An 18,399-nucleotide genomic window follows, 5' to 3' on the forward strand; every position below is an offset into this window, starting at 1 on the left:
AACTCTAACCATTATACCCCACTGGCTTCTGTGGGTGGCTGCTGTTGAACAGTAGCAAGCAGCTGGGCCTGGGTGACTCACTCAAGTCACGTGGTATCATATTGCCTGGTGGTTGCTGCTGGGCCTGGCGCCAATGAGTCCAAAGCAGTCCTGAAAAGGGCCCTGCCCCCTCTTTGTCTTTTACTGACCGAAACCAAGCCTTGGTGGGCAATGCTGTTGTGGTTGCTTAGCAACAACCACAATGGGTAGTGACTTTCTTAAAGCTACAAGGTGTTGCTTTGTTATGGAGGGTAAACCCCACCAATATACGTTATTCAGATTTTTATGCAAACCTGGGACTTTTTTCAGGCTTGTAGAAAGATCTGTCTTGTCTGTTCATGATTCTAATCTCTAGATTTAAGTATCCTCGGGTCTGGCCATATTGAGAATTTTATATATTGATTTTGCACCAAAAATATTTGTGGGAGAACATTTGGTTCAACCCTAACATTTAATCTAATTGCATACAGTTTCAAGAGATAGAGGAAGAATATTGAACTCAGGCCTTGTATTGGTTGAATGCAGTTAAATAGAAGTTATATTCCAAACTAGTATCTCCAGTACAATAAATATATTAGTCTCCCTGGCCATTTACATGTTCTAGGGATAGTGTTTCATCTATTTATTCCAGGGGTGGGGAACCTTTTTTTCCTCCAAAGGCCATTTGGATATTTATAACATCATTTGCGGACCATACAAAATTATCAACTTAAAAATTAGCTGACCAATACGTTTCTCCGTGGCCTGGGGGGGGGGGTTAACCCAGTTTCTTGGCCAGTCCTAGCAACTCCATAGCTAATGACTCTTCTGCAAGGGGGGAAAATGTTCCTTTTCTCAGCAAAACAAATTCACATCTGCCTTGAATAGAGGCTATTCCTGTCCGCGGGAGGGTGCGGATCACCAGTCTTGGATCCTTCTGAGCTAGAGATCTGCCAGGACCCACGAAGGGCCAGACCAAATGATTTCGCGGGCCTTAAACGGCCCCTGGGCCTGGCGTTCTCCACCCCTGATTTATGTATTATTTCCATTTGTTACCCCGCTCTTCCTGGCCAAAGCTAGGCTCAGAGCTGCTCTACTTTTGCTGTTCAAATGTTTGTGCCCCCCCCCCCCACAATACATAGCTTTCTACTGATGACATTACATGCATTGAAATCAATGTGCGGCCAGTTTGGGCTAAGTTATGTTATATTCCCAAGTAAGTACTTGATGGTACTTTCCTCCACTACCAAGATATTTGTAAATTTGTGTGTATGTTGAATATCTCTATATTAAAACCAGAATTCACAATTTTTTTAAATAGAATTTTTACATGGGGGAAATGTATATGAGTAGGCTTCATCTTAGTGATTAAGAGGGTTCCCTGGGGCTGAAGCCTATGAACACATGCTTTATATGTGCGTAGATGCCACACTAATGGACACACATGATGCTGCCTTCTACTGAATCAGACTTTTGGTCCATCAAAGTCACCATTGTCTACTCAGACCGGCAATGGCTCTCTAGGGTCTCGGGCAGAGGCCTGTCACATCACCTACTCGCCTAGTCCATTTAACTGGAGATGATGGGGATTGAACCTGCGACCTTCTGCATGCCAAGCAGATGTTCTACCACTGAGCCACGGCCCCTCCCCAACACAATTGTGTGTTGCCAGGCCCAGCATATTTGTGCCAGCCCCCGCCCCACCGCATAAGTTGATTTCAGTGTGTGTAATGTCACCTGTAGAAGGTTACTTACCAATATGTATCTGAGAACATAAGAAGAGCCCTGCTGGATAAAACCAATGGTCCATCCAGTTCAGCAATCTGTTTCACAAGGTGTCCAACCAATTATATTGGAAGGCTAACCAATAGCATGGGAATCAAAGTTCCTCCCGGCATTGATATTCAGAAGGTTGCTTTGATCACCATTGCTAGTGGCCATTGATGGACCTATCTTCCATGATTCTGTGTAATCCCTTTTTAAAGCCACCCATGGTTATGGCCATCATTACATCCAGTGGCAGAACATTGCAGTTTAATTCCTCAGTGAGTAACAAACTATTTCCTTTTTGCCTGTCCTAAATCTATTGCTTATCAGCTTCATTGAGTGTCCCACAAATACTGGTATTACGGGAGAGGGAGGGAAAGTTACCTGATTATTTTGAAGGAAAATGTATACTTGCACCCTCAAGACTTAGATGCTTTTCAGTAGCGTACTGTATGTTCCTAGTAGTTACTTCCCTTGGGGACATGTGTGAATGGTGTAAATTACTGCAGAATGAAAATGCAGACTCTGAGATGCTCATGTACTTATTTACTTTATTATTTATTTATTTATTTGGTGATTTCTAGCCCGCTCTCCCCAGCCAAAGCCGGTTCAGGGCAGGTTCCATCATTTAACATTTTATACCAACAATGTTAAAACTTATAATAATAAAACCCAATTAAAATCAAATCCAAAGGTGGCGCAACAACCCCATCATATTGGCCAAGCAAACAGGCAGGCATCCCCTCAAGTCGATCTTTTATACACATAAGAGGAGGGGCAGAGGAGGGAGGCCAGCAGTAATATCCGCGGCTGTCCTCAACTGTAGGCCTGGCGGAAAAGCTCTGTCTTACAGGCCCTGTGGAACTCCTTAAGATCTCTCAGGGCTCTGGGGTACTGAAGAAATGGGATTGTACGTGTCCTGCTTCTGGTCCTGAAATGTTTGAAAGGGGTGTATGTGTTTAGGGTCTGATACCTTTCTTGTTACCTCTCAAAACTTGTGTGGATCAGGCCTGCTTCTGTTGTATTCTGCTGACATAGGATGCATTGTAACGTTGCTTCCAATGTATGGATATCAAGCATGAGAGGGTGCTATATGTCTGATCCTCTGGGATAGTTGCCCTCCTGGTGGTAGTAATGTATATGTGAGTTTTAATATTATGGTAGTGGAAGGAAATCACCAGTTATTACAGTTCTGACCCTCTACAACTGGGGAACTTCAACTATTTTCACCGCTGTATTCAGAACAAACGCGGGGGGGTTAAGTAAACTTACCCTTTAATCCGTCATGGTGAGATTGAAGGGTAAAAACTGAATTCTAAGTGTTGGAACACTATCCCAACTATGGGGATAGTGAAATGGTTCTCGGCTTAGCACCAGATGGCATTTCTCCCTCTTCCTGGTGAAAGTATTTATTGGGTACTGGATTAGCAGGCCTGGGTTAAGGAACCAGGCAGTGGCTTGGTTGTGAAAGATGCTGCCCATTGTGGCAGACAGTGTAGAGAAATGGAGTATCCCTTGGGTTGCCACCCTCCAGGGGGTAGCTGGAGATCTCCCGCTACTACAACTGATCTCCAGGCAACAGAGTTCAGTTCACCTGGAGAAAAATGGCCACTTTGGAAGGTGGAATCTGTGGCATTATACCCCATTGAAGTCCCTCCCATCCCCAAACTCCACCCCCTCAGGCTCCGCCCCCATAATCTCCAAGCTGGAGCTGCCAACCCTCGTTATCCCAGTGTTCTTATGATGCTTTCCTGTGGAGAATGGAGGTAGCCCCTTCAGGGGCCCATAAAATTGGACCCCCTGTCCCAAACTTTACCAAACTTTGGGATTCATGGAGGGAGAGTCCCTTGCAGCTACCCTGAAAAATTGGTAACTTTACCTCGAAAAATGCCCCACAGGAACTTTGAAAAATTCCCATTGACTATAATGGACCCATCCCCGCCCCCCAGAAAACCCTTTTTAAAAAGCCAAAATGCCCATTTACCAGTATGGGTATTTGCCTTATTCAGTTTTCAAAAAAGAAAGAAAGGGGGGGGGGTCCATTTAACCTGAACCCGAAATTTACCGAGGCAAAAAATGCACAGCCCTAGCCAAGAAGAATCACCATACCTCTATGGCGAGCCTCTGTGCACAAGCAGCCGCCGCAGCCCTTTTATGGCAGTTGTAACATGGTGTAGTGGTTAAGAGTGGTGGACTCGAATCTGGAGAACCGAGTTTGATTCCCCACCCCTCCGTATGAAGCCTGCTGGGTGACCTTGGGCTAGTCACAGTTCCCTCCGAACTCTCTCAGCCCCACCTACCTCACAAGGTGTTTGTTGTGGGGAGAGGAAGGGAAGGCGATTGTAAGCCCGTTTGAGACTTCTTAAAGGCAGAGAAAACCAGGGTATAAAAACCATTTTTTCTTCTTCTAAATTTGCTCATACTAATAGCATGTTTTTTAAAACTTTCTCCGGCACTAGACTGTGTGTAGTCATCCCTCACAGCTGTGAGTCAGCCTTCAACCATCATCTAAATCTGCTGGATACCTTTTCACACTGGGCTAGAGCGCATTTGGGATGTTATGTTTCTCAGTCAGTTTTTTTTGCTCTGGCCCTCTACATCCCACTCCTTTCCCAAAATGGGGTTGAAAATTGTGACTCACAGCTGCCTTGCTTAGTCTTCCGTGGTAATAACAGAAGGATGCCACTATCACGACCCACCATGGGCCTCACACTAAAGATTGCCTCTGACCCCCCACTCAAACAAATCATATGAAAGCCAATCACATGCTCTGTATGTGGCTGGTTATTCTGCCATTTGGATTGTCCCCATTCAGTTTACTATTCTGCCATTGGTTTCCTGTGACTTTGGGCAAATCATTTTGGAAGTCTGGATACCAGTTCCTTGTGTAAAAATATCGCTGATGGCAAGCTTTATCTCACAGGCTATGTGTGATGACAAATAGTTATGTTATTGCATCTCTTGTGGACAGAAAGCATATACATATCCCAGAGCCCAAATTCTAGGAATCATGATGTTCTTACTACTCAGTTGCCAATTTCCTCATGGGCTTGGGTTTGAAGAACTCAGAAATCTTGGTTCGTTTCCTCCCCTACCTCCTTGTAAGGTACCTACTCTCGTTCCTCCCACTCAGAATCTAGGAGTACTGCATCCTAATTCTTCTTTAACATACTAAAACCTTGATCCTGTAGATGTGGAAACTGAACAAAACCTCTTTAGGTGGCTTTGAAGGCAAGAGCCTGGGGATTTGGGGGAGAACAGAATGATGCAAAAGTGCAAAAAAAAAAAAAGGCATAGGAAATCCAATCACAATAACCTACAGGAACCAGTGAAAGAGGTGACTCATTTGCAAATACCTCCTATGTCCAGCTGTTGCTCTCATGGAAAGCATAGTGGGTTAAGAAGGATTCTAGCTTAGGGTCATATTAGCTGCGATGCTTGGAGATTTGCAATTTGATTCTCCCAGTATTCTTAAAATGCTGATAGAAACTGCACTGGACAGGGGCCATGTGGCCAAAGAACATTCCACTCTTCCTGCTATGGAATTTTGCCAGTCAAAAATGACACTGTCTTTTCTTCTCGGAGGATTAATTACAGTGTTGGTTGTGCATGTTGGTTCTGATCACTGAAACTGCAAAAAAAAAAAAAAAGTAAACCTGCTTCACTTTTACTTGCCCCCATCCCTATTGGCCGTGCAACTAAGTTCAGGGGTGTAAATTCTCAGGCTCTGGTCATCCTGAAGGACTATAGAGTTGGACAAATCATATGGTTTTGTTTCATGTGTTTGGGTTGCGTTAAGGGAAGATTTAGCAGGGGAGCACTTTCAACTGAACTATCCCCTCCCCTGTGGGCTTTGTTATCTGTTCAGGATTTTGCCACAGATACCTCTGAATGTTTGAATCACCTGTGTCAACCTTCATGTCACAAAATGGGGATCAGGTGGTAAAGTATATCTGCCCAATCCTCTACATATATCTGGCACTGGAGCTGTGTTTTGGGAAGCATGGATGACAATTAGAAATGTCTAAAGCTTTTATATTAAGCTAACCACCATCAAACAAATTCTTCCTCTGACATAATCCCTCCTCATATTTGTGTCATAGAGAAGTTTCATATGGATGATCTTGACTTGGGGTAATTGTTTCTAATCTCGTTTCCATTCAGGGTCAAGTCACCCGTGCGCAAGAGGCCGAAGAGAACTATATCATCAAGCGGGAGCTGGCGGTAGTGAAGCAGCAGTGCTGCTCAGCCACGGAGAACTTGCAGAAAGCCCAAAGTACTATCCGGCAGCTGCAAGACCAGCAGGTGAAGGATGAAAGATTAACAGATGAAACACTAAAGAAGAGGGGGAAATTAAAGAGTCACAGGCTAACTTAGTTTGGTTTAGGTTGGTTGCTTTTTCTGAGACCAGTCCTGGCAATCACACACCTCTCTCCTTCTCTTCTCTTCTCTTCTCTTCTCTTGTTTTTTTTTTAATTTCCCATTTGTCTTTCTAACTTAGCACAGAGAAGTGTATTCTAGTGTATTATAAAAACACAAGTGATCTAGAAAAATGAAATTATCTGTGTAACTATTGATTTGTTCCTGCTGGTCAGCCCCAGCCCAATTGCAGCCCATTTCAGAGGGCCAAACTACATATGAGCATTCTCCCCACACTTTTAAAAACTGAAATGCAATTATAGCGAGTGGATGCAGATTTGATTAGAGCAATGGGGTAAGCCTGCATGTGTGTGCGTGTACAGTTATTCCTTTGCTTGCAGACTGTTTTGGGATCAAAATGGTTCTCTCGAACTGTGGCCTTTTATGCATGGTCTGCTTCTGCTAGATCTGCTGCTCTCGACTGCACAGTATTTGTAGTCGAATTATCAAAACACTATGCATAGGGGCTTTTTGCCCCGAAGAAATTCCAGGAGTACCTTGTGATCAATTATGTATCCCCAGCGAAAATGAACCACGTGTGAGTCCTTCCCCCCTGAAAACGCTGCTTTGTAATTGGCTGTGGTGTATTTTTTTATATATCACCAGCTTCCACCAGACCTGCAGCGGTATTCTTTCATTTGATCTGAACCGAGTGACCATTTTACAGCCAAAACAGAGGAGGGTCCAAACAACCCCCACCCCCAAACAATTTGTTTCCGCTTAACTCAATGCAGGGGTCATAAGAACATAAAAGCACTTGCATGGTCAATTGTGACATTCATTGTTCCATCAGTAGTTTTGCACTTGCAAAAAAAAAAAAAAAGGATTTCATGCCTGTAAGGGGAGGGCGGAAAATCAGTCATCCTGCTGAGAACTGAAACTGACCCACACTAGGTGTGAAACTGACCAAATTAGCAGCCTAGTTCACTCAACAATAGCTTCGAGGGGAAGGGTTAAATGAGGGGACAGACACATTGGAGGGAGAAGCAAGAATGGGCATAGGGAGAAAAACCCAAAGTGACAAGTATGCACAAGACCGGCTTTCAATTTAGGATTGAGGCAGATTTTAAACTCAGGGTAAAACAGCATCCTGAAAATGTGTGGGAATCGCGAGGGGAGAGTGAGGCGACTACTGAAGATCGGAAAATACATGCATAATTAAAATGAAGCCCCAAAGTAGTTGTGTGTGTGAGACCGCAATGGGAACAACCCAACAGACACCCTGTGAGGTAGGTGGGGCTGAGAGAGTGTGACTAACCCAAGGTCACCCAGCTGGCTTCATGTGTAGGAGTGGGGAAACAAATCCAGTTCACTAGATTAGCCTCTGCCGCTCATGTGGAGGAGTGGGAAATCAAACCCGGTTCTCCAGATCAGAGTCCACCACTCCAAACCACCGCTCTTAACCACTATACCATGCTGGAGAAGTGAAAGTCACAAGAAGGGCTCAGAACATAAGAAGGCCCCTGTTGGATCAGACCAATGATCTGTCTAGTTCAGCATCCATTTTCAAACCGAAAATGTCCTGGAGGGCCAAAAAACAGGGTGTGGAGCAGAGGCCCCATGCTTTTGCCTCCCAGCACTGGTATTCAGGTGGGGGAGGCAAGTCCATGGAGGAGTTGGGAAGTGAGGATGGGGAATTCCCACTGGATTGAAGAGTAGACAGGAAGCCATATTTAATAAAGGATGTCACAAGGTAAGAATGACTGGAGAGTTGAATGGTGTTGATGGCTAGATTTGGGGGAGGGGGGAAAGCTAAGGTGTGATAATTTGGCCTGATTGACAAGGTGCTGTGACAGAACTCCAGAGAGGAGGAGGTTGCAGTAGACAGGGTGAAAGATGGCGAGATCATGAACCAGAACTTTGACTGAAGGAGTAGAGGAGAAGGTCCATAATTTTTGTAGTATTGTAAAGAAGTGACATGGCTTCAAGGTAAACTGAATATGGGGAGCAGAAGAAAGAGTCAAAGATAAACCCAGGGCTTCCTGCCTCTTCTGTAGGGTGGATGGCGGCAGTGGTCAAGGATATGGAGAGTGTATGAGGATAGTTAGGCTTGGGAGAAAGATGAGATGTTCAGTCTTAGGCATTCTAATTTGAGATGGTAATCAGAAATCCATGCAGAAATACCAGAAAGGCAATTGGAGGTGCGGACCTGGAGGGAGGGACAAAGATGAGGGGAAGAGAGAACTGTGTGTCATCAGCATATAGGAAGCACAGAAAGCCATAGAATTTGATTAAATTGCCCTAAGGAAGTGTGAACAGACAGAATGGAAGAGGGCCTAGGGAAGATCCTTAGCAGACTCAGACAGGCAGAGGGAAAGCAAAGGAAGCGCTTTTTGTCTGAAAACAGTGAATTATGGGTGTTTAAATGGGTAGAAAAAGAACCAACTAAGAACAGAGTAAGAGGAACCCTGTGGTGTGAAGCAGGAGAGAATTACCAGCTGTATCAAAACAACAGATCTTTGGCTCTGGCACAGAGGAGGTTGCTGGTTACTTTGATGAGAGCAATTTCAGTGGTCTGAAGCAGGCAGAATGCAGATTTTAAGGGGTCAAGAAAGGATACCAATAATGGGAGCAAACAGCACGCTTAGAGAGTTTGAAGGTAAAGGGTAGAAAGGAAATCAGGCCGTAGCCTGGAGCAGGAGGGTAGGCTTTTTGAGAATGGGCGAAACAGCAGAGTGTTGAAATGCAGTAGGAGTCTTTGTTTCCTCTACTGGGTCAATGGGTTGCAAGCCACAAAAGGCACAGCGGGCAGAGTGTAAGGATGGCGGCTTGTGTGCAAAGCTGAAAGAAACAATTTAATGGTCAGGCGGAGGGTAGTCCACAGCAGAGAGGTGAGAGACAAAACTGTTATTTCATGATTGGTGAAGCGTTTGGGCGTTATGAACTTTCCTCATGCCTTGCAGGGAAACCCCCGCTTCTCGGAGGAGTTTGTGAGTCATCTGGAAACGGAGCTGGAGCAGTCGCGCCTGCGAGAGTCTGAGACACTGGGTGCCCTTAAGGAGATGCAGGACAAAGTGCTGGACATGGAAAAGGTACATCTGCTAAAAGGGCCGGCACGAGAACTTGCCTGTATTGGGAAGCAGCCAAGAGATGCCTGGGCTACCAGGGAGGGAATTGGGCACCACAATTTAAGAAGGATGTAGACAAGCTGGAACGTGTCCAGAGGAGGGCAACAAAGATGGTGTGGGGTCTGGAGACCAAGTCCTGTGAGGAAAGGTTGAAGGAGCTGGGTATGTTTAGCCTGAAGAGGAGAAGACTGAGAGGGGATATGATAACCATCTTCAATTACTTGAAGGGCTGTCATATAGAGGAGGGTGCCGAGTTGTTTTCTGTTGCCCCAGAAGGTCGGACCAGAACCAACGGGTTGAAATTAAATCAAAAGAGTTTCCATCTAGACATTAGGAAAAATCTTCTAACAGAGCGGTTCCTCAGTGGAACAGGCTTCCTCGGGAGGTGGTAAGCGCTCCTTCCCTGGAGGTTTTAAGAATAGGTTGGATGGCCATCTGTCAGCAATGCTGATTCTGTGACCTTAGGCAGATGATGAGAGAGAGAGGATCTTGGCCATCTTCTGGTCACTGGGGGTGTGGGGGGGGGGAAGGTGGTTGTGAATTTCCTGCATTGTTCAGGGGATTGGACTAGATGACCCTGGTGTCCCTTCCAACTCTATGATTCTAAGCCTAAAACTCTGGATTCTCTAATACAAACCTCTCTATGTTGCTAATGTAAATGAAGATTGTAAAACTGGAGTTTGCACAATCCAAGGAAAAGAGAGAGGCCTTTTATGCATGGCTGTTTCACTCGCCTTAACCCCTCCAACGACTTTGGGTCTTTGTTTTGATCACGCGTGCCGTTTCTGACCGTCAGAGGTCGCCTCTCTCTCCCCCTGCGTTTCCCCTCATTTTGCCCATGTTTTCAAATTTGAGATAAAACAGGTCCCTGAAAAGGCGGGCAAAGTGCAGGGAAATGCAGGGGGAGAGCGAGGCAACCTCTGCCGGTCAGAAACGGCATGCGTGATCAAAACAAAGACCCGAAATTGCTGGAGGGGTGACCATGAGGGAAACAGCCATGCATAAAAGACCAGAGTTACAAGATTCCTTTTTCAGTCACTTTTCCATGAGGAGTTTTCCCCCCCCCCTGAATGTTCCCCATCCCAAGATTTCATCAGTATTTATTCATCTCATGGAAAACTATTGAAGATAAGTATTTATGGGGACATGAATAAATACTGATGTTATCATTTCAAGGTACATTTCAAGATTTACCATGAGAAGACAGCAGGAGAATATCGACTTGTAGTGATCCCCACCCCCCACACCCCATCAGATGACTGGATATTTTTTACTCTGAGTTTCTCCAGCTTGTGGCTTATTTAAAAATGTTCATTATAGTCTTTGCAATATTCAGAACTTTGGGCACAGGAGCGGGCCAAAATGTTTCAATCATCTTTCCAACTCCCCGTGGCACAGAGTAGTAAGCTGCAGTACTGCAGTCAAAAGCTCTTCTCACGACCTGAGTTCGATCCCAACGGAAGTCGGTTTCTGGTAGCCGGCTCAAGGTTGACTCAGCCTTCCATCCTTCTGAGGTTGGTAAAATGAGCACTCAGCTTGCTGCTGGGGGTAAAGTGTAGATGACTTGGGAAGGCAATGGCAAACCACCCCATAAACATAGTCTGCCTAGTAAGCGTTGGGATGTGACGTCACCCCATGGGCCAGTAATGACCCGGTGCGTGCACAGGGGGCTACCTTTACCTTTTACCCTTTTACAGAAGAACAGCTTGCTGCCAGATGAAAACAACGTGGCTCGTCTACAAGAAGAACTGAATGCTATGAATGTGCGGGAGTCCGAGGCCATGAAGTCTCTCCGGGAGCTGCAGCAGCAGGTGAAGGAACTCAATGACAACTGGCAGGTACGTTCTATGATAATAATTGTCCAGGTAGCAACATCTTACGACTCTGTTCATAAATCCATCGACTCAGCTGCGCCATTGGCATATTGTAACCTTTCAAAACAGAGGCTAGTCCTGTAAAACCATGTAGCAATAACCTAATATCAGTATCAGGCAAGCTAATGGCACAGTATGGATACTCGTTTGCCAGTGTATGGACTTGTAATGCTTGCATTCTGCCTCCCCTGCTCTAGGCCCACTTGAGCCGCACTGGGGGGCGATGGAAGGACTCTCCTCGCAAGAACACTATGAATGACCTACAGGACGAGTTGATGAGCCTCCGTCTGCGTGAAACTCATGCCCAGGCTGAGGTCAGAGAGCTGCGTCAGAGGGTGGTGGAGCTTGAAACCCAGGTGAGCGTCAAGCCTGCTTTTAACAAGTTAAGCTTCTTTAATTCAGCTACTCTTACAGCTAGAAAATGTTTTCAAAACTCACTGCTTGCAATGTGAGCACATAGGTTCCTTGTCTAACCTTAAGTCACAAGCAGTGCAATGCTAAATAGTTACGCTCTTCTAAGTCCACAGAAGCCAGTGAAGTGGAAACGTCCTGGTTGTAGCAGGTTTGTTGTCACAGTCTCTGAGCAGTCGCATGTGGGAACTGTGAGTGCAGAACATTCAGGAGGTCATTTGAGAGTGAGGCATTCTCTCCCTCTCTCTAACTGTTAGAGCTACCAAATGCATACTCAGATGAGCTAACAAATGTTCCATGTTTGGCTTGCGCGTGCCTAATTCCCGTGTGCCTAATTCCCGTCTGCCCAGGTGACCACTTGATGAACATCAGTTACATGTAAGAGTTACCTAACTTTTTACATACAAACAATGAGTGCAAGTGTATGGAAGGGGTGGGATATCTATTTGCATGCATATTAAAAAAATGCCAGGGGAAGGGGCAGAACCCATAGACATCATTATGCCAGGCATCACTGAAGTGCCAAGGCCTGTGTGTGTGTAAAGTGCCGTCAAGTCGCAGCCGACTTATGGCGACCCCTTTTGGGGTTTTCATGGCAAGAGACTAACAGAGGTGGTTTGCCGGTGCCTTCCTCTGCACAGCAAACCTGGTATTCCTTGGTGGTCTCCCATCCAAATACTAACCAGGGCTGACCCTGCTTAGCTTCTGAGATCTGACGAGATCAGGCTAGCCTGGGCCATCCATGTCAGGGCGCCAGGGCCTGAGCTTACCCTTATTTCTCATCCCCAGGATCAGATCCATAGCAACCATCTAAATCGCATGGAACAGGAATGTGCTGGGCTGCATGAAAAGGTCCAGTACCTCACTGCACAGAACAAGGGACTGCAGACCCAGCTGAGTGAGACCAAGCGCAAGCATGCTGAATCTGAATGTAAGGTGAGTGAAATGTGGTAATACCCTTCAGCTGGGCAGTGCTGCTTCCCCTGTGGCAGTGAGTGACTCTCCTGTGGCAGTGAGTGAATCTTGCTAGACTGCTACTCTAAGGGTAACAGCTCAAGACCCCAAAGAGCTACAAAACCCATTGTTGTTGCAATTAGTATTCCTTGGACCTGTAAGAATTACCTGGAGAACCAGGTTTGATTTCTCACTCCTCTGCATGAGCGGCAGAGGCTAATCTGGTGAACTGGGTTGGTTTCCCCACTCCTACACATAAAGCCAGCTGGGTGACCTTGGGCTAGTCACTCTCAGCCCCACCTACCTCACAGGGTGTCTGTTGTGGGGAGGGAAACGGAAAGTGATCATAAGCCAGTTTGATTCTTCCTTAAGTGGTGGAGAAAGTCAGCATATAAAAACCAACTCTTCCTCCTCTTCTTCTTGGCAGTGGTACACTTCAGTTTGCAGATCTGCTTTTTCAGAGGATGGGGTGAGAATCCTACCCGTTATACATCCTTGGCTTTTGTCACTGTCCTGTCCTCGCAGAGATCTCTCTGTATGTCTCTGGGAATCCCTGGCAGCTTGGCAATCCCTCATGAGACTCATAACACCTTCAGCCGCCATAAGGAACCACGAGAAACAATTTGTTTTCTGGCCCCTGCCCAGAGTTGCTCTCCTTGCTTGCACTCTGCTGGGGCTGCCGCCATCGGTTTGCACTTTTCTGTTGCAGAGCAAAGAAGAGGTGATGGCTGCGCGCCTGCGGGAAGCTGACAGCATGGCTGCTGTGGCAGAGATGCGGCAGCGGATTGCTGAGCTGGAGATCCAGGTTAGCAGCACAGGAGGATGACTAGCGATGAGTCTGCCTTGGATCCAGAGCAGCTCCTTGTCCGCAGCGGAATCGCAAGAGTGTCTGGCCTTGTCCGTTGCTTCATCCTTGGTGTCTGATTTTTGGAGCTGTGGGGACTTAAGCACAACAGACCAAAAGCATGTTGTTGATTAATTAGTCTTTCACGCAGAGTCAGCGTGTTGTAGTGGTTAAGAGCGATGGTTGGGAGCAGTGGACTCTAATCTGGAGAACTGGGTTTGATTCCCCGCTCCTCCACATGAGCAGTGGTCACTAATCTGGTGAACCAGGTTGGCTTCCCCACTACTACACATGAAGCCAGCTGGGTGACCTTGGGCCAGTCACAGTTCTCTCAGAATTCTCGTAGCCCCACCTACCTCACAAGGTGTCTGTTGTGGGGAGAGAAAGGCGATTGTAAGCCGGTTTGATTCTTCCTTAAGTGATAGAGAAAGTCGGCATATAAAAACCAACTCTTCTTCTTCTTCAGTCATAGGATACATGTCTTGGAATTTTGATATAAATTATAAATATTAATAGTGCGATATTCAATAAGATTGAATTAGAATATGCAAACTGGCTCATGACAGCCTGTGGGCTCCACGGCTCCCGCCAATGCTTTTCCTCCGAGTGTTTTTAGAAAGTGGATGGGGCCAGACGTGGCTTTGGTCTTGGAGTGCTTCTGATTGATCATGGAAGATCTGATTGGCTGTGCAGGTTTTTAAAAAGTTGCTTCAGCAGCAGTTGCCACCACAGCACAAGGATCTTCACTGTGTGGCTGAAGGTAAGCTGTGTATATGCAAGAAAATATTTGTAAACAGCGTGTTCATTTAAAAAGGCATCCTGTTAAACAGGAGCTTCTGCCTGAAATGATAAACAGCTGCTGTTAAGGTTATGCGTGACCTTGTGTCCTGATATTTTGTGGAAAGCTCTGTCTCTTGTGGCAGACATTTTGTAGTTGCGCCCACCAACCTGTGGCAGAATTCCACAGGCTCAAAATGTTGGGGACCCCTGGTCTAAAGTTAATCTCTACTGCTGTGCAACACATGATGTAATGTCATTGTGGGGTTTATCTCCCTTCTCGTGGTTTATATCATCAGCAAGTAGTGAAAAGCCTAATGTCTCATAGAGTCCAATAAAGACAATTAGGAGGAGGTTACAATCAGTTCTTTATTTAGCTAAACAACAGAGCTGGGGTGAAATAGCCCACAATTAAGATGCAGGGTACTCACCAGAGAGACAAAGGAAGCATCAAATCTTTATGCTTTCATATGGGGGCAGGCCCATGGCTATTGACACGCAGATTGACATGGAAAAGCCCCAATCACACTTTAGGGATATACTTTACTTTGATTAGACTATCCTATAGATTTTGCCTGATGTTGTTTCTAGGCAGCTCTAGGTCTTGTGATCTTGGAAGTAACTAGATACCACATTTCTCAACGGAAAGGTAATTCCGAAGATACGCTGCTTACTGGTGAAAGCCTGTATCAGCCACAGACAGCGTGAGCTGGCTGATTCATGGCCCCCCGATGCCAACCTTCCCAAAGCTTCCATGTGTGCATTATGAATACACAATATTCCAAATCTTCTTTTATACTTTAGGCCTAGCTTTTCCAGAAGAGCAATTATGCAAACTGAACACATAAGCATACAACCATGATTACAGACATTACAGTAGAGAAATGCATGGTGCAGTAACAGCACATTGCATGAATTTTAGTAGGCATTATTAAGCAGAGAGACGTGGTCTGCAATAATCTGATTCTACCTTCAGTCAAGCTCACAAAAGAGAGGCATCAGGCCAAGAAGATGCAGGGGCTGATATTGCTATGTACAGAGTTGTTGGTGAGGTAGGTCTCCCTGATGAGCGCTGGCAACTCCTAGGGTAGATGATGAGAGGGGGGGCATCTTGACCATCTTCTGGTCACTAGGGGTGTAGGGGGGAGGTAGTTGTGAATTTCCTGCATTGTGCAGGGGGTTGGACTTGATGGCCCTGGTGGTCCCTTCCAACTCTATGATTCCAGGGGAGTCACAGGTTCTGCCTTGTCCCCTTCTGTGTCCGTTTTAGAAAGTCTTGACTGGAGTATTAAGTGTTTTTGGAGTTCTCCCTTCTTTCTCCCTTTTCCTTTGCCTACATATAGAGGTCATTCGAAGGAGGTTTAACTTGGTCCTGGAATGGAGGTTTGTTGAATGGGAACTTATGGGTTCAAACTTAATATGTGAACCAGCAAAAGTGCGGTCCATATACAGGTGAATACCGGATCCCTGTCAAGACAGCGGGTCACGGCATTGATAAGACCAGATCAAGAGTCACACTTGCGGGTCCAATATAACTAAATGAACTGATCATGGACTGGATTACCTGTGGATTTAATATTAGTATCATATTTGTCTAGGCAGATGTGCTAATTGTGATGATATTCAGTGTGTTCGTTATTTTTGTCATTTGTGTATTAATATAACATATTGCAGACATTGTTCATATTTATTGTCAGCCAAATACTGCTGTTATTTTGTCTAACTACATATAGAGCTCATGCAAGAATCAGCACTAATAGCCTAACCTATTTGGATTAGGGGTTGTTCTTATTTACCATCATGGGGGCCTACTCTGTTCTTTAATCTTCTTCTACCAGTGATCCATACCAGGAAACATAGGCTACGGCCATTTATGCAGGGCTGTTTCCCTCCCAGTCATCCCTGCCAACTGCTTCAGGGCTTCCTTTTGATTATGCATGCCTTTCCCGACCGCCAGAGGCCGCCTCGCTCTCCCCACGCATTTCCACATGCTTTGCCCATGTTTTCCGGATGCTGTTTTAGCCAGTCGGCAGGGGTGACCACGGGGAAACAGCCCTGCGTAAATGGCCTATGTCATCTGGAAACTGCCTTTTATTCACCCACAACATCCTGTTCATTTTTACTACTTGCCTTAGGTTAAAAGCTTCTCTACCAAAGGATTTTTTAAAAGCCATAAGTAGCTTTAGTGGTTCAGTTGGCAGAGCTCTAAAAGCTTGGAGAAAGTTCAAGTCTTACGCAAGGGGATTCCGCATAGGCGTAGGATTCTTTTTGGTGTAAGGGTTAATAGCGGTGGTTTGGAGCGGTGGACTCTAATATGGAGAACTGGGTTTGATTCCCCACTCCTACACATGAAGCCAGCTGGGTGACCTTGGGCCGGTCACAGCTCTCTTCGAGCTCTCTCAGCCCCACCTACCTCACAGGGTGTCTGTTGTGGGGAGAGGAAGGGAAGGTGATTTTAAGCAGGGTTGATTCTGCCTTATGTGGTAGAGAAAGTCGGCATATAAAAACCAACTCTTCTTCTTCTTGGTCCATGCATTGAAATAATGCACACATTATGGGGAAAGGTACAAACAATTTTACACTCTTTCTACTGGAAGATCGGAAGATGCTAAAGTTTTCCTTCTCTTAGCAAACTCCTCTCAAGAGATAACCACTCAAGTAGCCAAATTTTGCCTCCGGTCTAGTGGGATTCGTAAACAGCTGGTTGAAAACCTTTCCCCATAGAAGATCTTTCCTCCTCTTCTTCAAATCATCCCTCCCAGAACCATTCACTTTTATTATTTTAACCTAACTTTGATTTTTATTCAGAGCTGATATTGTATAGAAATAAAATTTGATTGATTGACTATTGGCCTCATGACCCTTCCTCATTTCTTCTTTTCTTCTATCCACAGAGGGAAGAAGGGATGATCCAGGGCCAGCTCAACAACTCTGATTCTTCCCAGTACATTCGAGAACTGAAGGACCAGATTGACGAGCTCAAGGCAGAGGTGAGCCCCAGCTGATGAGAGAGAGAATGGAGAAATCCACGAATTGGTTCCATTGGGCAGTTCCTGGTCCCTTATCTGTTAGCATCTATATCAGTGGTTCCCAAAGTGGGCAGTACCACTCCCTGGGGGGGATTACATAGGGGGGGCACTAAGAGGCAAGAGGGCAGCAGGGGAGCACTAGAAGTGGGCCCCTTAAATTGTGTTGTTCACTAATTTACAATAGATCAAGCGATGGCACCATGCTGGCAAGTTTGGTGGAAACTATCCGAATTTTTTTCCACACTTCGAAGAGCAGGTACCACTGGATCAAGTTCATCAGTTTTATCAAATAAATTTCAACTAAAAAGTTTTAATTTGATTTTGAATAGATGTGCAATTAATTGATACTGTTTTGAAATTTTATTGTTCTTATCTTCTTTAGTGAGTCATGCAAACCCCTATTTTGAATAATGCTTATTATAGGATAGGGTAGGGGGTGCTGGGGTTGAGTTTGTGGAACCAAGGGGGCGGTGGCCTGAAAAATGTGGGAACCACAGCTTCTGTGCAGAGCCTCAAACTGAACAGCAGACAAAAACAGACGGTGACTTACAAAATTACTTATTTTCTTAGAAAATGCAGAAGTCAGTATTTAAGGTGTGAGGAAGCCAGTCGGTTGGCATGAGTTTCAACGGTTGCCAGGACATGACTGCAGAGAGTATGCACAGATTCTCACCACCAGCTTTGCTCCACAGAGATGGTTAATTTTACTGTACAAAGTGATGGAAGGCATATGGTTCAGCCACCCCACACCTATGTGATCTAGGAAATACCTCTGACCCTATTTTAAAAGTAGCTGTATCTGCCTCACATACACACTGAATCATAGAAACATAAGAGCTGGAAGTGACCACCAAGGTCATCTAGTCCAACCCCTGCACAATGCAGGAAATTCATAACTACTTTCCCCTACCTACACCCCGAGTGACCCCTATTCCATGCCCAGAAGATGGCAAAAAAAACACAAAACACCCTCCAGGATCCTTGGCCAATCTGGCCTGGAGAAAAATTGCTTCCTGACCTCAAAGTGGTGATTGGCATTTCCCTGGGCATGCAAGAAAGGGCCACAAGAGCCAAGCACTGACTCATCCCTTCCTGCTCTCCCCCTCATGAGCCGCCTGAGTCATCTTTAGACATCTATCCTGTCTAAAGAGTGAGGTTGCTGCTGCTTTGAGTTTTTGCACGTATGCCCAGCTCTTGCCCACACTAAGGGGGGAGGGTGCCATTCAATTACACATTTG

General features: G+C 45.6%; 1 protein-coding gene across 1 annotated transcript in view; it reads left to right on the forward strand.

Moving 5' to 3' along the window:
* Window positions 1-18,399, forward strand: part of EVI5L (ecotropic viral integration site 5 like) — a 41,548-nt gene that overhangs the window by 22,253 nt on the left and 896 nt on the right. The window contains exons 12-18 of the mRNA XM_056863127.1: window positions 5,950-6,090; window positions 9,108-9,236; window positions 10,970-11,110; window positions 11,344-11,502; window positions 12,347-12,493; window positions 13,221-13,316; window positions 17,027-17,122. Of these exons, the coding sequence (XP_056719105.1) occupies window positions 5,950-6,090; window positions 9,108-9,236; window positions 10,970-11,110; window positions 11,344-11,502; window positions 12,347-12,493; window positions 13,221-13,316; window positions 17,027-17,122 (909 nt within the window). The remainder of the gene's footprint in view (window positions 1-5,949; window positions 6,091-9,107; window positions 9,237-10,969; window positions 11,111-11,343; window positions 11,503-12,346; window positions 12,494-13,220; window positions 13,317-17,026; window positions 17,123-18,399) is intronic.

Source organism: Euleptes europaea, chromosome 1 (assembly GCF_029931775.1).
Source record: "Euleptes europaea isolate rEulEur1 chromosome 1, rEulEur1.hap1, whole genome shotgun sequence".
NCBI lineage: Eukaryota > Metazoa > Chordata > Lepidosauria > Squamata > Sphaerodactylidae > Euleptes > Euleptes europaea.